The 22,113-nt window shown below is 36.6% G+C and overlaps 2 protein-coding genes and 1 pseudogene across 2 annotated transcripts; all 3 read left to right on the forward strand.

Annotated features, from left to right (window-relative positions):
* Positions 1-580: 580 nt before the first annotated feature.
* LOC131775358 (uncharacterized) lies at positions 581-7,668 on the forward strand. The gene is made up of 8 exons (XM_059091463.2): positions 581-639; positions 1,569-1,642; positions 2,541-2,803; positions 3,200-3,314; positions 3,832-3,945; positions 4,336-4,517; positions 5,494-5,824; positions 7,625-7,668. The coding sequence occupies exons 1-8, from the start codon at positions 581-583 to the stop codon at positions 7,666-7,668; spliced, it is 1,182 nt and encodes a 393-aa protein (XP_058947446.2).
* A 582-nt stretch (positions 7,669-8,250) lies between these two features.
* Positions 8,251-15,019, forward strand: LOC131775359 (uncharacterized). The gene is made up of 7 exons (XM_066172464.1): positions 8,251-8,404; positions 11,147-11,409; positions 11,805-11,919; positions 12,418-12,531; positions 12,896-13,077; positions 13,901-14,231; positions 14,976-15,019. The coding sequence occupies exons 1-7, from the start codon at positions 8,251-8,253 to the stop codon at positions 15,017-15,019; spliced, it is 1,203 nt and encodes a 400-aa protein (XP_066028561.1).
* Positions 15,020-19,600: 4,581 nt separating this feature from the next.
* LOC131775360 (uncharacterized) lies at positions 19,601-21,761 on the forward strand (annotated as a pseudogene).
* Positions 21,762-22,113: the final 352 nt, after the last annotated feature.

Raw genomic sequence — 22,113 nt, forward strand, 5'->3', positions numbered from 1 at the left:
CCCAGAGGGAAAAATTGATTTAGGTAGATTTATCTCATGGCCATTAATTAGGAAATTGAAATAATACCTAAGAAACCATTAGGCGGGGTTTTTCCAGGACATTTCGACAAAAAAAAAAAAAAAAACATAAGCAAACAAAATAGTTAGGGTATTCCAAGATTTATCAAATCGATTCAATCCCTACGTTGATTATCATTCCATGAGGTTTTGTGAGTTTTTGCTGAACAAAATTCCCGGCACAGTAAGTTAAGGTCTCCCAATCAAAAACCACCCAACATCTTTAGGGAATCCTGCATAGCGAACAGAAATTTCAAAGTTGCGTGCCCCGTATTGATACAAAAGGGTTTTAAAATTCTCGCACTCTTAAGGTCAGTCCATGGTGATTGAGTTAGATTGTTTTGTGAAAACCAGTCTGGGTTAGTTGTTCCTCTGGCATTGAACTTCATAGGCGTAACTTCTGCTCCATTCGTATTAAGCACTACACGAACGTTAAGTCATACAAGAAAGCTATAAGTTATCTTTATATCAAATATTTACTTATGGGTTAAGAAAAAAGTCGTAAAATCGGAGAAGTAGAGAAATGGTTCATCAAGAAGAGAGCAACTCTTACGCTTCTCTCATGCTCTCCAAACTTCTCAAGTGCATCCATATCTCCATATATGCACGCTAAGCAAGCAAACCAATTCTTTAGTATTATTAATACGAACTTTGTAAACTTTAGTAAAGTGTTTCGTCACAGACAATTTGACGACAAGTTTCCATAAGGTGGAAACCTCACCCGAGTACATTGGTAGCTTCTAAAAAAAATTCAACTGATTTCCAGGCCATTTCTAAGGAAATGTATTAACATTTGATTAGGAATTTGTAAACTATGGTGCATTTAGCTTAACTATTTGTGATGTAAATGTTTTCCAGACTTATCTCTTGAGGGTTAAAATTTTGCCAGCTTTTAAAAATTTCCTTGTTAAGTTGAAGTGGCAGCGACCTTCCTCTCAGTTAACTGCAAACGTTGGCACAAAAGTAACGAACAGACTTGGAATTTCCATAATTTTTGAGAGGCTTATAGGCATAACCCAAAGGAACTGGAAGAGTTCATGAGTTGTAGTTCTGAAAATTACATGTTTTTCTTCTGAGATGTTTTACTGAATTGGTGTTGTTGCGCTAATGAACCATTCTTAATTTTTCAGCCCAATTAAGTTCCTTCATTAACACTCCTAAAAAATTAGCATAATTTCGAACTTTTTCAATATTGAACTTTTATCTATAGTGACGGATTGCAGTGCACTGATTAATCTAAAAAAATAAATGTTAACATTTTTGGATTTGAATTTTCATGCTTTTGCCTCTCGTTAAACTTAATATACGTTTGCAAGTTTTCTGCTTTTGTTTTAAAGGGATTGTGCTTGCGTATATCGTGTTTATCGTTAACAAAGCATTCTTCGAATCATAAATTATTAACTTCTACAAGACTTCTATACGAACACGGAATATTCGGGGAAGTTATAGTTTAAGTCTCTTTTAATTCTTTCAGGTTATGCCTTCGTCATTCTTTGAAACTTCTTTTTGAGTGAGAAAGTGTCAAAGGTTATGGCGATTCTGAACCTGTTCGCTGTTTTTGTGCTAACGTTAGCAGTTCATGGAGGTAGGTCGAATAACGGTAACAATTCCTTTTACGTAAATCCTTGGCATATAGTTGCCTCATGATACGAAAAAATATAATCAGCCAAAAACTTATCTGGCAGTAAAAATGTTAACCAAATCGTTCAGTAGCGAAATGGCCAAATAGGTATATGAGGCATTGCGCAAAGTATGTGCGTGCAGAAGACAAATTTTTCCTCCTTTGGTTAACGCTAACCTTAAACCAAAGTAACAGACAGAAGAAATTCCCTATCTACTGATCGGGGAAAGAGCCCCGACTAGAGAAATATGCTATGATTGAATTTGATTTCTTGGATAGTAATTTCAAATGAGAATATGCTTCAGTCAACATTTTCGTCAACGGCTTTTGACAAAAAATAAGAAAAAGATTTCGATTTTTGAGATATTATGAAAATTTTGGGCGTGTTTTTAATATTTGAAAAGTGCCAATCATTTATGATAAAGATATTCCAGCGATCGAAGACTGACGTGATGTTTTGTTGATCTCTGATGTCCATTCAGGGAGACTCTTCCTTCTACAACAGCTCTTTCTCAAAATATTTATTTGATATCGTTGTTTCAATCCTTTAGTTCTTCAGAACATAACCATGTATGTTTTATGTTGAAAACTGAAAAAAAAACACTTATATGATTTTCATATATCTACAATCAACTTTGATCGCTTTCACAACAATATGATTTTGTTTAAATTCTTACTCTAAATAAGTTTTCCAAATGTTCGTACTTAATTGCCATAGATGTAAAGAACTCGCACTATTTTAGGGGGATATTTGGCAATTACCAGGAGCCTCGAGGGATAAAATAAATTTTAATAGACACATATCGATTATATTGATCAGTTACGTTTAATAATGCGTTGTTCTTCTTTTTAGCTGTGGCAGCAAATTCAGATGAGTGCAGAACTATTCTATTCAAACCAGTCATCAAAGACAAGTATTTACTTCATCACATAATCAAATCTGTGCCAGCTGAAAGTGAAGTAGGCTGTGAACTGATTTGTTATGAGGACCCCGACTGCGTGTCTTACAACTACGGGCCACTACTAACTGAGATTCCTATATGCGACCTGAATAACAGCACTCATTTACAAGTCACCAGCGTGAATTTCATTTCCAGAAATGGCTACAGCTACCGAGGAATCGAGGTAAGCCTTACAACCTAAACACAACCGAACGTTTTCTATCGTTGAAACCTCACGTGACACGACTGACTGGTTGACCACAGAAATGTAAACAGAAAGAAAAGGTAGCTATGTTATGGCATGATTACCTGAACTCTTTAGATAGGCAATTTTAAATCAGCAGGACGCGGTGCGGCATACAACAGACCTCGTTCATGGCGAAGTTAATTTCCCGAACGTTGGAGACCAGGTGAAATCGTCGTGAGGTTTAGTGATTTTTCGAAGGAATGATTTTGATGACCTCTTTTCAAAATTACACTGATGATAATAATAATAATGATGATAGTAAACCCTCAAGAAGCACCGTGGTCTTAGCATACAAAAGGGGAAAAGCACTGTTTCCTTTTTTTTTCATCACAGAATCCTTGTAGAAGCAGCCCATGTCAGAAAAATTCTACTTGTCAATCTGGGTTTACTTCAAAAGGATACTGGTGTGTCTGTCCACAAGGATTCGGGGGAGAGAATTGTGACCAAGGTATTTTCAGCTTATTCAGTCAAGTAACGCAAATATTCCTGCCTTTTTATGCTTCTTGGTGTTTTTATTTTTCTGCTTAAGAAAATTTCCGAAATTCTCTTAAGTCATTGACTGCATGTTTAAATATGTTAGTTGTGCATAAAGGAAAACCTCCTTCTCGCTTCTTAGCAAGTATTTGTTTATATCAATAATTACTTTAGGTTTTCGGTGGCCAATCCGTTTTGCAGCCGGCTTGGGGAATCGCTAACCTCTAGCACAATTTAGCATGTTTTGTTTTTTCAAAATCGTCCCCTTACGGTTTGGAGAACAAGAGTTATTGTTACGACTTGCAGTGAGGGAGTCATTCGTGCCAACCTATTGAAATCATAATTAAAAGCTTTACACAAAAAGTATTCGAATTTGATGTTTTGTAAAGTGAGAATACAGGGATCAGACCAGTACAACAGAGAGACCTACAGATCACTGCATCGTGTGCAAGGATTCGTATAAGCATCTTTTCCACTTTTAATTTTTTCAGTCATTCTGCCTCAGAACTGTTCTCAAGCCCCAAAGGAAACAGGAGTCTACGAAATTTCCAATCATGGATCAGACTCATTCCCAGTGTACTGCGACCAGACTAGTGATGGAGGTGGTACGTCAAACTAAATAAGAGGATCTCAATGTGGTTAACCGTTAAGCGTAAAACGACCAAAAGTTCAGCCGTTAGGCGTATAAAATCGACAAATTTAAACCGTTAGTCGTAAAAAAAATCAACCTCAAAGTGTTTTCTGGGGACCACAATGGAAAGATATTAGCCGTTAACTGTGAACAGGCCAAAGCTCAACCGTTAGCCGTAAAAGCCATCAAAACACTGAGACTCTCGAGTGAGGGTCATCAGTATTTCTCTGACTAACTCACTTGACTAGGAAGGTCTTAGATCATGTCCATTCAGTCAATTAGAAAAACTATTTCTTGGGTTTTCCAAAGGAACAAGCATTTTTCACTAACCTGAACAATTTTTTACATTTTTTTTTATTTTAAGGTTGGACGATGATATTCAAATACATTGGAGGAAATTCTTCCTCTCCGACTGCTGACGCGTTATGGAGTTCATCCGACACATTATCAGAAAATGTTATCGCTACCTTAGATACCACTTCAACCTACCAGGGAAACTACAAAAACCGTATCGTTCAAAGTTGGCAAACTTTTAACCCTCAAGTGGTAAGTCCGGAAAATATCTACATCACAGAGGGTTAGGCTAAGTGCACCTTGTTTTACAAATTTCTTATGTAATGTTAGTGTATTTCCATATTTCCTGATCGAGCTTTCCACCTCATGGAAACTTGTTTTCAAATTGTCTGTCACGAAACGCTTTTCCAAATGATGTTCATCATGTTCCTACAGACAAACCAAGCAGGCAATTTTCTGAACTGCTCTTTCCTCTTTTGAGAATAATTTAGTAATAAAAAAGAATAGAATATAAAGAATATAAAAGAATATAAACCAAAACAATTTGTTTCAATTTTTTTTTATTTGAGTGATATCACTGGCCATGCAATGAGATCTTTATTTGTTGCGTTTTTTTGTTTACCTTACTTCCCAAACCTTAAGAGTGTATCGTCCTGGGAATAGATAAAAGGAAAGTGCTCATGTTTTATCCTTGTAGGAGAATAGTTCTCAGAAAAGGAGTTATGTTTTAAAATTGGGAAATTCTCGCACTCCATGTCTTTGATTCTCAAGAGAAACAACGACCGGTCGCAAGGTCAAACCACAACAAAACATGCAAACCACAATGATATGAAATCTCCAAAGAAATTCTGAGCAGAAACAAAAGTGCTTAGTCAAAAATTACGTTAAAAAATTACTCAGGGTGTTACGGAGCTTTTAGTGCTTCGAGGACGATTGAAAAACAAGGGTTGCCGTGCCAAAGACAGAGTGATACTAGAACCAAGCCGATAGAACAACTTCTTGCTCAAAACTTTGCCTTCTCGAGTTTACATATAGTCATGTTATGTAGTATTGATTGATTAATTGATATTGATTGATAAACTGTCGGAATCCTTCAAAATAAGTTTGTAAAAAGACAATAAAAATTGACTAACAATTCTTTAAATCCCCCGATTTAACGATTCTCATCTTACCCCATACTCATGTATTTGACATGTAGACAACAGATCATTTTCTTGTATGACTTTAGGTACGTGTAGTGCTTTACACGAATGGAGCAGAAGTTATGTCTATGAAGTTCAATGCCAGAGGAACAACTAACGTGGACTGGTTTACACAAAATAATCTACTTCAATCACCATGGACAGATCTTAAGAATGCGACAACTTTAAAACCCTTTCGCATCAATGGCCATTACGGTGCACGAAACTTTGAAATCTCAGCTAAGTACGCAGGATGCCATAATGATGCTGGGTGGTTTATGATCGGGGGACCTTACTGTGACTGGGAGAAATTTCACCCTGTGCCGGCAATTCTATACAGCAAGAAAACTCATAACATCAAATGGAATAACTCCCAAGGTAGAATTGATTTAAGAAATTTTGGAAAACCTCTGTTACTGTTTGTGTTTGTTTGTTTTTTAAATCAGGGAAATAACAAGGTATTTCCTAAACTGCAGACCTCATGGAATGGTTTCGTTGCCATTCATTCATTCTTTTTTTATTAAAGCAGATATAACGGTATGTCATAACCATTCTGTTTTTGCTTTGCTGAGATAAGCGTTGAACTGATCTAATCGACTCCTTCTTGAATAACTCAGCAATTTCCTTTTCTTCCTCAGGGGCGTGACCTTGATTTTTTTGGGAGGGAGAAAGGGGGTCACACTCTGTCAAAGAGAGAGTACTCGCCCGATTGCCATGTCGAACTCCTCTCATAATTATGGTGTAATAGTGACATTTTAAGATACCACGCCCCCATTCCCCCCTCACTTCATTTCATTTGGGTGTCAGAATTTAATTGCAATTGTTAATTACTGGGGCAAAATCTCGAATGGAAATTAGGAGGAAAAAAATTTAAGAGCTAATGTCAACATGCATCAAACAAACGGCGGCAAGTCACCCAAAATTTGCTTTCACTCCTACTTTTATAATTTGTATCCCAATATGTTCTAATCATTGATGGATCTGGACATTTTAGTTTTCTGAATGCAGTTATTCCTGAAAGGTTTTTCTAGATGTCATGCAAAGAGGGAAAAAAACCATCTCTTGGTATTTCGGAGGTTGACTCGTCTTTGAATTTCTGTGTCACGCTTATCATGCAACTGATATAATAAGAGAGAGAAGATATATAGACTGGAACTCATGTTAGGCTAGAATGTGGTAGAGCATAATTAAGGTGATCATCGAAATAGCTAATAAAATCATAAATAAACAAGGTAAGAGTGTTATGTTAGATTTTTTTAAGCGCTTTGGTCAATTAGTGGATTTAGCGCTATATAAATTATGTTAAATTAAATTAAATTACTTAAATTTTTCGCAAATTGTAGCGATTTATGCCAGTTAAAGATGGCGACAAGTAGGCGCACCATGTATATTTCATAGTGGCTATCAAGTAAATTTTGCCGGACTTTGAGTTCGTCTCAAGATAGAACAACACAAATACACAAGCAAATTTTTATAGTAACTTCATAACCATCCTTTTGTCTTTTAAAAGCTTGAAGCTCAGTAGATTCTGCCAAATCGGTCATTGTTAAAACTGTCTTTGTTTTGATGCTACTTTTCGACATAGGAAAAGTATGTCGGACACAAATAGTCACCAAAAAATAAATATTTCTTTGCCAGCTTCAATAATGACAGGGGATTAAGTTTAGATGATAAAACAAAGTATTATGTTGACAGAAATGCCGGAGGTCAAGTGGAATCGTTACATGAGGTCACACAACTCGGGTAATATTTACGGTGAAAATTTGCATTTTTGAGCGGTCGAACGAAAAAAGTCATTTCTCGAAAACTAAAATATATTTTCACAAAAAAGCTACACAACAATTATTAGAACATACTGGGCTACAAAATATAAAAGTAGGAGTGAAAACGAACTAAGGGCGAATTGCCACAATATTTCAAATTTGTTCGATGGATGCTGACATCCTCTCTTAATAACTGCACGAGTCATCTGAAATTTAACCTTTCCGATGATTACAGGGCCGGTGCTCATAAACCGGTTTTAGTCAGGAAAGGTCACTTTTGCCAACTTTTATTTGCCTTCTTCTCCGTCTACCTCTAAATATGGATTATGTATATAGAAGTCATTTATTTAATGAGATCTCTTTAAAGTTTACTATGTATTATTTATCGGTGAACTTTTTTTATATATTTCTCAAGATGACGTCGGAGGTGCTGAGGTTATGGTTGTGTACGTACGTTGAAGACCAAGGATGCCAGGCAATGAATAATCTGAATGCAATGTTGAGAAGTAAAACTTCTCCTTTAACGTTATACGCAAAATGACTGCAAGATCCTGCAAATCATACCAAAGTGCTTGACTGTAACTCGTTGGTTTTGAAGAAGAACTGGCTTGTTACTGCCAACGACGATTTTCTTTTCGTCATCAGAGTTTGACGCGAGCTTGTCAGATAGATATTCGTTGACCGCAACTTGCCAACGAAACTCGCTCTTATTAGATAGCTTTATGGCCTTTATACTTTTCGATACTAAAGTAGTACCTTATCCTAAGGCGCGTTTCGCTCTCTCTAAAGAACTACTTTTCAGGGCGTTCGAAGCGTCATGCATCTCATGGAGGACTTGAAACTCATGATCAAGTTGCTGTTAGTTGCCCTTACAGACGCAAGTGTAGTTCTCACGGCGAGCCTTCTTTACGGCTTGGTCAATTGCAGCGCTGTTACTACAGATAAACTTTGAGCAAATTTGGCTGGCGTAGATTTGATCACGTTAAGTTTTCTGTTAAAGAACCGATCGACGTTGAAATAGCAAATCTGATTGCTTGAATAATGGATGGTCGCGATGGATCCAATACGGCTACACCATCTTCTGCTGCGTTCGGGAAGCGAGCTGCTGAAATATCGTCTATCTTCAAATGGACTGCCTGTGTGGCGGTGTTCACAGACCCAACTCTCAATTTTTATTACTCAACACTTATATACCGTAATTCAAATAACTTAACACACAACTCAAGACATATCGAAACACTCACTATTAAACGCACAATGCCATTCAGAAGTGAAGAAAAAAAATATCTACTCATCTTCGTAATGCACATATTTTAATATCCTTGTCAATTTGTTCATCTACATATTGTTATAGCTGTTGTGCTAGTTTTTATATGATGAAAATTTCAAACAATTTTATATAAGTTCGCTATTGGTGGGTACGTGTAAAATTGACGCCTTTCATCCTTGCAGCCTCAATTGAGCAAAAATGGCCATGGAAACGGAGTTTAAGCGCTTTGGTATTCTGTTTAAAAATATATTTCCGTTTTCCTCATATTTACGTAATACCTTGTATGGACCTCTTGTTCAACAAAATTGTACCATTAAAGGCAAATAGATAGAACTCTCGACAGCTATTGGTTGAAAAGTGAATAGGAAGTTAATTGGAGTTAATATCACGCTTGGTTCAACTGGGAAACATTCAGTTTGTACACCTCCATGTCTGTATGACTTTGTACAATGTCTTTCACTTGGATCTGTTTTCTGTTAGTGGAGCTGTGTTCAATGATACTCAAGATTGCCTGGTCACAAGGTTGGTTATTCAAGTATGTTCTTTGACAAAATGAAAACTGAGAAATCGATTCTTTCACTGCTACCGTATAAAAGGGCGCGATTGACAGAAAATAAAGCAACGATGCCATCGTTATTATGTTTTCAATGTTTGCTGCAAGCTTCAGATGGCGGCTTTTCAATTTCCTAATGGAAATAGCACGTTAGCATTTACCGCTGTTTACTCTTTGACATTATGGGCCGGTTATTTGCTCGAGGCCAAACTAATCCAAACCACGTTTTTACCACATCGAGACGTTTTTGTTTAATATTTTACAGTAGGAGGATAGTACATTTTAATATGTTTAGAGAAGTTGTGGGCCCTTAGTGTACCAACTCATTTGCTCATTAAAAAAAACATGATGAACTTTTATCTGCAGTTCACCCAGAATAGTTTTAAGAGGTGTATTACAAGCAAAACTTCGACTCTCACAAATGAAGGAATTTACTGGAGTGGCAATATTCCGCTTTGCGTGGAACCTAAGCATTGTAGGAAAGCCTTTTAAAACTAAATAAGATAAGCCTAAACGGACATGGTAACAGTTTCCTAATTAACATTCATGTCTCGTAACCTAAGTAAAATAATTATGAGAAAATGGAAGCAGTTCGTCTCCTGACATAAACATGTCATTGAACATTATTATTCCGAAATAGGGTAAAAAAAAAACTTTTCGAGCCAATTTTTTGTACAAATTCAGGTCATTGCCGCAGGTGTGTTACATCTGTATACACGTTTTCCGACTTCAAACAGAACCGTTAGTTACCTGCGACTATTTAAATTAAAGCAAGTTAAAAATTTCCTTCACAGATAACTTTTACATACGCGAAAAAATAATAACTGAGTCACCTGTTGTCAAGAAGAAAAGAAGAAAAATTAACATTTTCCTGTTTTTATCTTATAATGATATTTACCACCAACGAAACAGAACATCTTTCTTATAGTAAGTTAAGCCTCCTCGATTTTTATTTTTTAGATTAATCTCTGGCGGAATATAATTTTAAGGGCATCATAAACTTTCACAAACTTTAACATATTCTTTTCAACGCGAGAAAACAAACGCTTTTTTTCACACAGCGTATGAGTTCTTTAGTCTAAACATCATATCTGCCCCAATTGCAATCAAGGGGTGATTTTTTTCGCTGTGAAGGAAGTTCAAGTTCAATAAAGAAAAGACAGATTTCCATTAAAATAAACGAAAAATATTTCGCATCATTTGGTGTCGATTTAATATCTGAGCGTCATTCCAGCGAATTAATTCGTTGGAATGGCACTCGCTTATTTTTCTGTTGACCGGCTTTATTTGCCTTAAAGGAAGCAAAATCGAATAGCCTACAATTTTATCGTATTCTGCATTTCATAATCTATTTATTGTCATTAACTTTATTTTGGTTTCATGCGAAACATCGCGTGTAATTTTTTTTTCTCTGAAGGCACTGGCTAAGGTGCGGAGTAACCTTAAAGGCAAAGACAGAAATAATGGCAAGAATAGTAAACTTTTATTATTGATAGAAACAAGACCACTTTCATCCGTCACTCGAATAATAGGAACGAATCTATCCAAAAAACCCCATTCAAAGTTTCTAGTTTGCAGGAATCAATACGTTTCTTCCCCAAATAATTACAGTTAAGAATACTCTAACTTATAGTAATTATTTTGAACCCACAGAAACTCGTAATAATTTGGATTCCGAGTATAGGCAGAATTCAAGACGGAATCTACTTTCAATGGACAAGTTCCATTATCTAAATTTTCCCCAGAATTGACATAATCACACCATAAGACGACTTTGAATGTATCTTAATATGTCTTCATCATCCTCTCTGCGTTTCTGTGAACTTTGCCGCCAAAGAAAAAAGTGGTGCGCGTTATTGTCCTGTAACAAGTTCAACGACCCTGACAAACTCAAAGAAAGCAAGAGTTCGCATGACTAATCGTTTCCAAATGCATCACTTTAAGTTTCCCAAATGTTAGTACTTGCTCTAGATGTAAAGAACTCGCTTTATGTAAGGGGGATAGAAAGCAATTAGCAGGAGTCTCGAGGGATAAAAGAAATTTTCATCGACACCTATCGATAATGTTGATCAGTTGCGGATAATGATGGTTGCTTTTCTTATTACTTGTGACAGCAAATTCAGATGAGTGCAGAGCCATTCTATTCAACCCAGTCACCAAAGACAAGTATTTAATTCATCACATAATCAAAACTGTGCCAGTTGAAAGTGAAGTAAGCTGTGAACTAATTTGTTACGAGGACCCCGACTGTGTGTCTTACAACTACGGGCCAGTATTAAGTGAGATCCCTTTATGCGACATGAATAACAGCACTCATTTACAAGTCCCTAACGTGAATTTCATTACCAGAAATGGCTACAGCTACCGAGGAATTGAGGTAAGCCTTACAACCTAAACACAATTAAACGTTTTCTATCGTTGAAACCTCACGTGACACGACTGACTGGTAGACCACAGAAATGTAAACAGAAAAAAAAGGTAGCTATGTTTTGGCATGATTACTTGAAATCTCTAATAAGGCAATTTTAAATTAGTAGGACGCGGTGCGGCATACAACAGACCTCGTTCGTGGCGAAATCAATTTCCCAAATGTTAGAGATCAGGTTTAGCCTTTTTTGTAAAAAATAACTCTGATGACCTCTTTTTAAAATTACAATGATGAGATTGATGATAATAATAATAACGATGGTGATTTGTCAAGAAGCATACGTGCTTTCAGCATACAAAAAAAGAAAGGCATTGTTTCCTTTTTTTCATTTTTTTTCATCACAGAATCCTTGTGGAAGCAGCCCATGTCAGAAAAATTCTACTTGTCAAGCTGGGTTTACTTCAAAAGGATACCGTTGTGTATGTCCACAAGGACTCGGGGGAGAGAATTGTGACCAAGGTATTTTAAGCTTATTCGTCAAGTAATGCAAATATTCCTGCCTTTTAATACTTCTTGGTATTCTTGTATTTCTGCTCAAGAAAATTTCCGAAATTCTCTAAAGTCATTGACTGCATGTTTAAATGTGTTAGTTGTGTATAACGGGAAACCTCATTCTCACTTCTCAGCAAGTATTTGTTTATATCAATAATCACCTTAGTTTTCGATGGCCAATCCGTTTCGTGGCTGGCTTGGGCAATCGCTAACCTCACCTCTAACACAAATCGTCCAATTACGATTTAGAGAACAAGAGTTATTATGTTACGACTTGTAGTGAGGGAGTCATTCGTGCCAGCCTATTGAAATCATACATAAAAGCTTTACACAAAAAGTATTCGATTTTGATGTTTTGTAAAGTGAGAATACAGGGATCAGACCAGTACAACAGAGAGACCTACGGATCACTGCATCGTGTTCAAGGACTCGTATAAGCACCTTTTCTACTTTTAATTTTTCCAGTCATTCTGACTCAGAACTGTTCTCAAGCCCCAAAGGAAACAGGAGTCTACAGAATTTCTAATCATAGATCAGACTCGTTCCCAGTGTACTGCGACCAGACAAGTGATGGAGGTGGTACGTCAAACTAAATAAAAGGATCTCGATGGGTTAACCGTTAGGCGTAAAACGGCCAAAAAATTCAACCGTTATGCATATTAAATTGACAAATTTTAACTCTTCATGGTGACCAATTTACGTTTTCAACTCAGTTGATAACACTTGATTACCTTGTTATACTCTCCCACCGACGCAGAAACTTACCCCCTTTTTCCGAATAAGTAGTTGATTTAGAGGTGGCTAACTCACTTGGCTAGGAAGGTCCTTGGACTTAGGTCATGTCCATTCAGTCAATTCGTAAAACCATATCTAGAGTTTTCCAAAGGAACAAGCATTTTTCACGAACCTGGACTATTTTTGACAATCTTTTTTCTATTTTGAGGTTGGACGATGATATTCAAATACATTGGAGGAGATTCTTCCTCTCCAACTGGTGACACGTTATGGAGTTCATCCGACTCATTATCAGAAAATATTATCGCTGCCTTAGATACCACTTCGACCTACCAGGGAAACTATAAAAACCGTATCGTTCAAAGTTGGCAAACTTTTAACCCTCGAGAGGTACGTCCGGAAAATATCTACACCACAGAGGGTTAGGCTAAATGCACCTTAGCTTACAATTTTCTTATACAATGTTAATGTATTTCCATAGAAATGGCCTGTAAAAATAAATCAGTTAGACTTTTTTGGATTTTTTTTTTCCATTTGCCTGATCGAGCTTTCCATCTTATGGAAGACTTGTCTTCAAATTGTCTGTCACGAAACACTTTTCCAGATGCTTTTCATCATGTTCCTAAAGACAAACCAAGCGGACACTTTTCTGAACTGCTTGCCTCTTTTGAGAAGAATTAGGAATAGAAGAGAATGGAATATAAATAATATAAAAGAACATAAACTAAAACAATTTGTTTCAAAGAGTGATATCACTGGCCATGCAATGAGATCTCTATTTGTTACGTTCTTTTGTTTACCTTACTTCCCAAACCTTTAGAATGAATGGTCGTGGCATTTCTGAGCTGAAACAAAAGTGCTCATTCAGATATTACGTTGAAAAGTACTCAGGGTGTTAGCTTTTAATGCTTCGAGGATGATTGAAAAAACAAGGGTTGCCGTGCCAAAGACAGAGTGATACTAGAACCAAGCCGATAAAACAACTTCTTGCTCAAAACTTTGCCTTCTCGAGTTTACATATAGTCATGTTATGTGGTATTGATTGATTGATATTGATTGATAAACTGTCGGAATCCTTCAAAATAAGTTTGTAAAAAGATAATTAAAAATTGACTAACAATTCTTTAAATCCCCCGTTTTAACGATTCCTATCTTACCCCATACTGATGTATTTGACATGTAGACAACAGATCATTTTCTTGTATGACTTTAGGTTCGTGTAGTGCTTTACACGAATGGAGCAGAAGTTATGTCTATGAAGTTCAATGCCAGAGGAACAACTAACGTGAACTGGTTTACACAAATTAATCTACTTCAATCACCATGGACAGATCTTAAGAATGCGACAACTTTAAAACCCTTTCGCATCAATGGCCATCTAGGTGCACGAAACTTTGAAATTACAGCTAAGTACGCAGGATGCTCTCGTGATGTTGGGTGGTTTATAATCGGAGGACCTTACTGTGCCTGGGAGAGATTTCACCCTGTGCCGGCAATTCTATACAGCAAGAAAACTCACAACATCAAATGGAATAATGCTCAAGGTAGAAATTGTATAAAGAAATCTTGTAATACTTCTGTTACTGTTTTTGTTTGTTTTTTTTTTTTGTTATCAAATCAGGGAAATAACAAGATATTTCCTAAACAGACCTCATGAAATGGTTTCGTTGCCGTTCATTTATTCTTAATTTTTTTTTATTAAAGTAGATATAACGGTATGTTATAACCATTCTGTTTTTGTTTTGCTGAGATAATCGTAACTGTTCTAGTCGACTCCTTCTTGGATAACTCGGTAATTTCCTTTTCTTCTTCAGGGTCGTGACCAGGATTTTTGAAGCGGGGATGGGAGGGGGGGGGGGGGTCACACTGTCTCAAATAGAGAGTACTCGCTAGATTGCCATGTCAACCTTTGATAAATGTGCTGTAACAGTGACATTTTGAGATACCCCGTTCCCCTACCCCCTCTCTATATTTAATCTGGGTGTCAGAATTTAATTGCAATTGTTAATTACAGGGGCAAAATCTAGAATGGAAATTAGGAGGAAAGAAATTTAATAACTGCACGAGTCATCTGAAATTTAACATTTCCGCTGATTACAAGGCCGGTGCTCAAAAACCGGTTTCAGTAATGAGAGATCAATTCTGCACTTTTTATTTGCCTTCTTCTCCATCCACCTATAAATTTGGATTATGTATCACGGCAATCGTTTATTTAATGAGATCTCAATAAAAAAGTTTACTATGTATTATTTATCGGTGAACTTTTTTTCATATAATCTTTTCTCAAGATGATGTCGGAAGCGCTGAGGTTATGGTTGTGTATGTACGTTGAAGACCAAGGATGCCAGGCAATGAATAATCTGAATGAAATGTTGAGAGGGAAAACTTCTGCTTTAACGCTATATTCAAAATGACTGCAAGATCCTACAAATCATATTGAAGTGCTTTACTATTGACCTTGATGGTTTTCGAGAAGAACTGGCTCGTTGCTGCCAACGACGCTTATCCTTTACAGCTTTTTTACAGCTTAACTTAACACATAACTTGAGACATATCGAAACACTCACTAGTAAACACACATTGCCATTCAGAACGTGAAGGAAAAAAAAATATCTGCTTTGCTTTGTAACGCAGATATGTTAATGTTCTTGTCAATTTGTTCATTTACACAGTGTTATAGTCGTTGTGTTTTTATATAAGATGGGAATTTCAAACAACTTTGTATTAGTTCGATAACGGCACGTATGAAGTTAGCAAGAGAAATAACCTTAACAATTGACGGCATTTCATCCTTGCCGCCTCTATAATACCTTGTATGGAAATCTTGTTCAACGAAATTGTACAGTAAATGGCAAATAGACAGAACTCTTGACAGCTATTGGTTGAATAGTAAACAGGAAGTTAATTGCAGCTAATATCATGCTTAGTACAGCTGGGAAAAATTCAGTTTGTACAACTCCATGTCTGTATGTCTTTATGCCATATCTTTCACTTGGATCTGTTTTCTGTCACTGGATCTGTGTTCAGTGATACCCAAGATTGCCTGGTTACAAGGTTGGTTATTCAAGTATGTTCTTTGACAAAATGAAAACTGAGGTATCGATTCTTTCAATACTACTGTAAAAAAAAGGCGCGATTGACAGAAAATAAAGCAACAGTGTGATCGTTATTGTGTTTTCAGTGTCTGCTACAAGCTACAGATGGCGGCTTTTCAATTTCATGATGGAAATAGCACGTTAGTATTTACCGCTGTTTGCGGCTATTTAAATTAAACCGAGTTAAAAATTCCGAATAATTTTATTTTAATTTTACATAAGCGAAAAAACAATTAAATTAATTAATTAAAGAAAAAAGAAAAATTACCATTTTCCTGTTGTTATCATATAATGATATATACCACCAACGAAACAGAAGAACATCTTTGTCATAGCAAGTTAAGCCTCCTTTCATCTTTTTGGATTAATCTCTAACGGAATCTAATATTTAGGGCATCATAAACTTTTATAAACTTTGACATATTTTTTTTCACCAAGAGAAAACAAACGCCTTTTTCGACACAGTGTATGACTTCTCTTGTCTAAACGTCATATCTGCCTCAATTGCAATCAAGAGGCAATTTTTTAGCATTCTTAAAAGACTAAAGATTCTGTGGAGGAAGTTCAAAGTATAATGAAAAATGGATTTCCTTAAAAATAAACGAAAAATATTTCGAACATTTGGTCTCGATTTAATATTTGAGCGCCATTCCAGCGAATTAATCAGTGATAAATTCTCTGGAATGGTACTCGCTTACTTTTGCGTTGAGCGGCTTCATCTGCCTTAACGGAAGCAAAGTCGTACAGCCTACAATTTTATCGTATTCTGCATTTAATAATCTATTCATTGTTATTAACTATATTTTAGTTTCAAGCGAATCATCGCGTGTAAATGTTTTTTTTTCTCTAAAGGCACTTGCTAAGATGCGGAGTAACCTTAAAGGCAAAGACAGAAATAATGGCAAGAACTTTTGTTATTGATAGAAACAAGACCAGTTTCATCCGTCTCGCGGGTAAAAGGAAGGAATCTATCCAAAAACCCCCATTCAAAGTTTCTAGTTTGCAGGAATTAATACGTTTCTTCCCCAAATAGTTACAGTTAAGAATATTCTAACTTATAGTAATTATCTTCAACCCACAGAAACTCGTAATGATTTGGATTCCGAGTAAAAGCAGAATTCAAAACAGAATCTGCTTTCAGTGGACAAGTTCCGTTGTCTGAATGTACCCCGAATTGGCACAATCACACCATATCATGACTTTGAATGTTAAATGTCTTGATCATCCTCTCTGCGTTTCTGTGAACTTTGCCGCCGAAGGAAAAAAGTGGTGTGCGTTATTGTCCTGTAACAAGTTCAACGACCCCGACAAACCCAAAGAAAGCAAGAGTTCGTATCACTATTCGTCTCCAAATGCATCACTATAAGTTTTCCAAATGCTAGTACTTGCTATAGATGTAAGGAACTCACATTAATTTAAGGGGGACAGAACATCAATAATGTTGATCAGTTACAGATAATGATGAGTTGTTCTTCTTTTTACTTGTGACAGCAAATTCAGATGAGTGCAAAGCCATTCTATTCAACCCAGTCACCAAAGACAAGTATTTACTTAATCACATAATCAAATCTGTGCCAGTTGAAAGTGAAGTAGGCTGTGAACTAATTTGTTATGGGTACCCTAACTGCGTGTCTTACAACTACGGGCCACTACTAGGTGAGATTCCTTTATGCGACATGAATAACAGCACTCATTTACAAGTCACCAGCGTGAATTTCATAACCAGAAATGGCTTCAGCTACCGAGGAATTGAGGTAAGCCTTACAACCTAGACACAACCAGATGTTTTTTTTTCGTTGAAACTTCACTTGACACCACTGACTGGTTGACCAGAGAAATATAAACAGAAAGAAAAGGTAGCTATTATCTGGCATGATTACCTGAACTCTTTAATTCGGTAATTTTAAATCAGTCGGACGCGGCGTGGCATAAACAGACCTCTTTCATGGCGAAATTAATTTCCTAAATGTTGGAGACCAGGTGAAATCTTTTTTAAGCTTGATGCTTTTTCGAAAGAATGACTCTGATGACCTCTTTTCAAAATTACAATGATGATAATAATAATGATGATGATAGTAATTCCTCAAGAAGCACACGTGCTCTTAGCATACAAAAAAGGAAAGGTACTGTGTCCTTTTTTTTTTCATCACAGAATCCTTGTGGAAGCAGCCCATGTCAGAAAAATTCTACTTGTCAATCTGGGTTTACTTCAAAAGGATACTGTTGTGTCTGTCCACAAGGATTCGGGGGAGAGAATTGTGACTAAAGCCTATTCATCAAGTAATGCAAATATTCCTGCCTTTTTTATGCTTCTTGGTATTCTTGTTTTTTTGCTTAAGAAAATTTCCGAAATTCTGCATTTTTAAATGTTAGTTGTGTATAACGAAAAACCTCCTTCTACTTCTTAGGAAGTATTTGTTTATATCATAATTATCTTAGGTTGTCGATGGCCAGTCCGTTTTGCGGCTTGGGGAATCATTAACTTAACACAATTTAGCATGTTTTTTTTTTCCCTCAAACCTACACATTGCGATTTAAAGAACAAGAGTTATTATGTTACGACTTGTAGTGAGGAAGTCAAACTAAATAAAAGGATCTCGATAAGAGAGTAGATCGCGGCGCTTCGACTGCAATACGGTTCGTATGCCTTGTTTTTGTAGGCAGCGGCGAAGAACCTCTGATACACCCTTTATGTAGGGGAGAACGGCGGTAGATTTAAATTCTTTCGCAGGTTCTTTGTTGGCTGTTACGCTTGTTGTCTTTGCGAGTTTTCGTACAAATGAAGAAGGATAATCATTAGAAACAAGTACTGATGACAAGTTTTTCTTTTCCTCAGAGATACCTGACGGTTTCGTTGTGAGGTGTTTGGCTCGGTCCTATAGACACTTAACAAAACCACGCTTTACTGACTGAGGGTGATGTACATCATAGGTTAGGTACTGGTCAGTGTGGGTGGGCTTTCTGTAGAAAGTGGTAGTGAGAAGACCGTCTGTTTCCCTTGTGACTGTTGTGTCGAGAAAAGGAATGGTGTTATCTTTCTCGATTTCCATGGTAAAACGAATAGTAGGCTGTTGACTGTTTAGATGTTGTAAAAAAGCCATCGACATGGTCCCGGACTGTGAAAGTGTCATCTACATATCGTTTCCAGATCTTAGGTTTGCAAGTCGCATTTGTTATCGCCTGTCCCTCAAATTCTTCCATGTAAACACGTAAACAATCGACCTCATCGCCTGATGAAGACAATAAGCGCATATTTTATTACAAGGATCTCAATGGGCTTAACCGTTAGGCGTAAAACGGCCAAAAGATTCAGCCGTTAGGCGTACAAAATTGACAAATTTAAACCGTTAGTCGTAAAAAAAATCAACCCCAAAGTATTTTCTGGTGACCACAATGGAAAGATATCAGCCGTTAACCGTAAATAGGCCAAAGTTTAATCGTTAGTCGTAAAAGCCATCAACATATTAAGTCTCTCGAGTAAGGGTCATCAGTATCTCTCTGACAAAAGGCTAACGCTCGAAACGTCATCCCATAAACTTTTTACGGTGGCCAATTTACGTTTTCAATCCTGTTGATAATACTAAATTATCCTGTTATACTCTCCCACCGACGCAGCACCACAGTTTCTTTAGAAACTTACCCCCTTTTTCCAATTGATTCAGAGGTGCCTGACTCACTTGGCTAGGGAGCTCCGTGGACTTAGGTCTATAATCATGCAGTCAATTCAAAAAAACAATTTCTAGAGTTTTCCAAGGGAACAAGCAATTTTCACTAACCTGGACTATTTCTGTCATTTATTTTTATTTTAAGGTTCGACGATGGTATTCAAATACACTGGAGGAAATTCTTCCTCTCCGACTGCTGACGCGTTATGGAGTTCATCTGATACATTATCAGAAAATGTTATTGCTGTCTTAGATACCACCTCAACCTACTAAGGAAACTATAAAAACTGTATCGTTCAAAGTTGGCAAACTTTTAACCCTCAAGAGGTAAGTCCGGAAAATATCTACATCACAGAGGGTTAGGCTAAATGCACCTAAATCCATGCACAAGTTTCTTGTGCAACGTTAATGTATTTCCTTAGAAATAGCCTGCAAAAATAAATCAGTTAGACTTTTTTTGGATTTTTTTGTATTAGCCTGAGGTTTCTACCTTATGGAAACTTGTCTTCACTTGTCTGTCATGAAACACTTTTCCAAATGATGTTCATCATGTTCCTAAAGGTAAATCAAGCAGGCAATTTTCTGAACTGCTCGTGCCTTTTTTAAAAGGAATTAAGGAATAATAAGGAATAATAGAAAATAACATACACCAAACAATTTGCTTTAAAGAGAGATATCACTGTCCATGCAATGAGATTTCTATTAGTTACGTTCTTTTGTTTACCTTACTTAAGAAACTGTGACTGGTCGCAAGGTAAAACCACGACAAAATATGCAAACCACAATGATATAATATATTCAAAGAAAATTCTGAGCTGAAACAAAAGTGCTTAATCAGAAATTATGTTAAAAAGTACTCATGGTGTTAGAGAACTTTTAATGCTCCGAGGACAATTGAAACACAAACGTTGCCGTGCCCAAGACAGAGTGATACTAGAACCAAGCCGATAGAATAACTTCTGGCTCAAATATCTGCCTTCTCGAGTTTACATATACTCGTGTTATGTAGCACTGATTGATTTATATTGATTGATAAACTATAGTAATCCTTCAAAATAGGTTTGTAAAGAGACAATAAAAAGTTGATTAACAATTTTTTAAATTCTCCTACGTAACGATTCTTATCTTACCCCATACTCATGTATTTGACATGTAGACAACGACTCGTTTTCTTGTATGACTTCAGGTTCGTGTAGTGCTTTACACTAATGGAGCAAAAGTTATGTCTATGAAGTTCAATGCCAGACGAACAACTAACGTGGACTGGTTTACACAAAATAATCTACTTCAATCACCATGGACAGATCTTAAGAGTGCGACAACTTTAAAACCCTTTCGCATCAATGGCCATCACGGTACACGAAACTTTGAAATTACAACTAAGTACGCAGGATGCCCTAATGATGTTGGGTGGTTTATGATCGGGGGACCTTACTGTGACTGGGAGAGATTTCACTCTGTACCAGCAATTCTGTACAGTAAGAAAACTCACAAAATCACACGGGATAATGCCCAAGGTAGAAATTGATTTTATAAATCTTGGAATACCTCTGTTATGGTACAAATTGATGTAAGAAATCTTGGAAGACCTCCCTTACTGTTTTTGTTTGTTTGCTTGTTTCTTTGTTATTAAATCAGGGAAATAACGAGATATTTCCTAAACAAACATCATGGAATGGTTTCGTTGCCATTTATTCCTTTTTTAATTAAAGGAGATAAAACTTTATGGAATAACCATTCTGTTTTTGTTTTGCTGAGATAATCGTTGAACTCACCGGCCGACTCCTTCTTGGATAACTCGGCAATTTCCTTTTCTTCTACAGGGGCGTGGCCTGGATTTTTTCAAAGGGAGGGGGAAGTCACACTGTTTCAAATAGAGAGTACTCGCCAGATTGCCATTTCGACCTTTCATAAATATTGTGTAATAGTGACATTTTAGGACGCCCCGTCTCCCTTCCCCCTCTCACTATATCATCTGGGTGTCAGAATTTAATTGCAATTGTTAATTATTGAGCAAAATTCCGGTAGGAAATTGAGAGGAGAAGTGTGATAACTGCACGAGTCATCTGAAATTTAACCTTGGCGATGATTACAAGGCCGTTGCTTAAAAACCGTTTTCATTCGGGAAAGGTCACTTTAGCCAACTTTTTATTTGTTTTCCTCTCAATCTATTTCTAATTATGGATTATGTCTATTTAATAAGATCTCAATAAATAGTTTACTATCTATTATTTATCGGTTAATTTTTTTTGTTATATTCTTTTCTCAAGCCGACGTCGGAGGCGCTGAGTTTATGGTTGTGTACATACGTTGAAGACCAAGGATGCCAGGCAATGAATAATCTGAATGAAATGTTGAGAGGTAAAAATTCTGCTTTAACGTTGTACAAAAAATGACTGCAAGATCCTACAAATCATACCAAAGTGCTTTAATGTTAACCTTGATGGTTTTCGAGAAGAACTGGCTCGTTGCTGCCAACGACGCTTATCCTTAACAGCTTTCCTCTCTGCTCGAGACATTTTCTTTTCGTCATCAGAATTTGACGCGAGCTTTTCCGATGGATGTTCGTTGACCGCAACTTGCCAACGAAAGTTGCCCTTATTAAATAGCTTCATGGCCTTTATACTTTTCGATACTAATGCAGTACCTTCTCTTGAGGCGCGTTT

This window comes from Pocillopora verrucosa, chromosome 9, assembly GCF_036669915.1.
Source record: "Pocillopora verrucosa isolate sample1 chromosome 9, ASM3666991v2, whole genome shotgun sequence".
Classification (NCBI taxonomy): domain Eukaryota; kingdom Metazoa; phylum Cnidaria; class Anthozoa; order Scleractinia; family Pocilloporidae; genus Pocillopora; species Pocillopora verrucosa.

Bases quoted from the DNA above. Each gene is read 5' to 3' on its own strand.
- LOC131775358 (XM_059091463.2), top strand. From the start codon at position 581: ATGGTTCATCAAGAAGAGAGCAACTCTTACGCTTCTCTCATGCTCTCC. The intron at 3,946-4,335 runs GTACGTCAAACT...TTTTATTTTAAG, and splicing joins CCAGACTAGTGATGGAGGTG to GTTGGACGATGATATTCAAA. The intron at 4,518-5,493 runs GTAAGTCCGGAA...GTATGACTTTAG, and splicing joins AAACTTTTAACCCTCAAGTG to GTACGTGTAGTGCTTTACAC.
- LOC131775359 (XM_066172464.1), top strand. From the start codon at position 8,251: ATGGATGGTCGCGATGGATCCAATACGGCTACACCATCTTCTGCTGCG. The intron at 11,920-12,417 runs GTATTTTAAGCT...TAATTTTTCCAG, and splicing joins GGGAGAGAATTGTGACCAAG to TCATTCTGACTCAGAACTGT. The intron at 12,532-12,895 runs GTACGTCAAACT...TTCTATTTTGAG, and splicing joins CCAGACAAGTGATGGAGGTG to GTTGGACGATGATATTCAAA.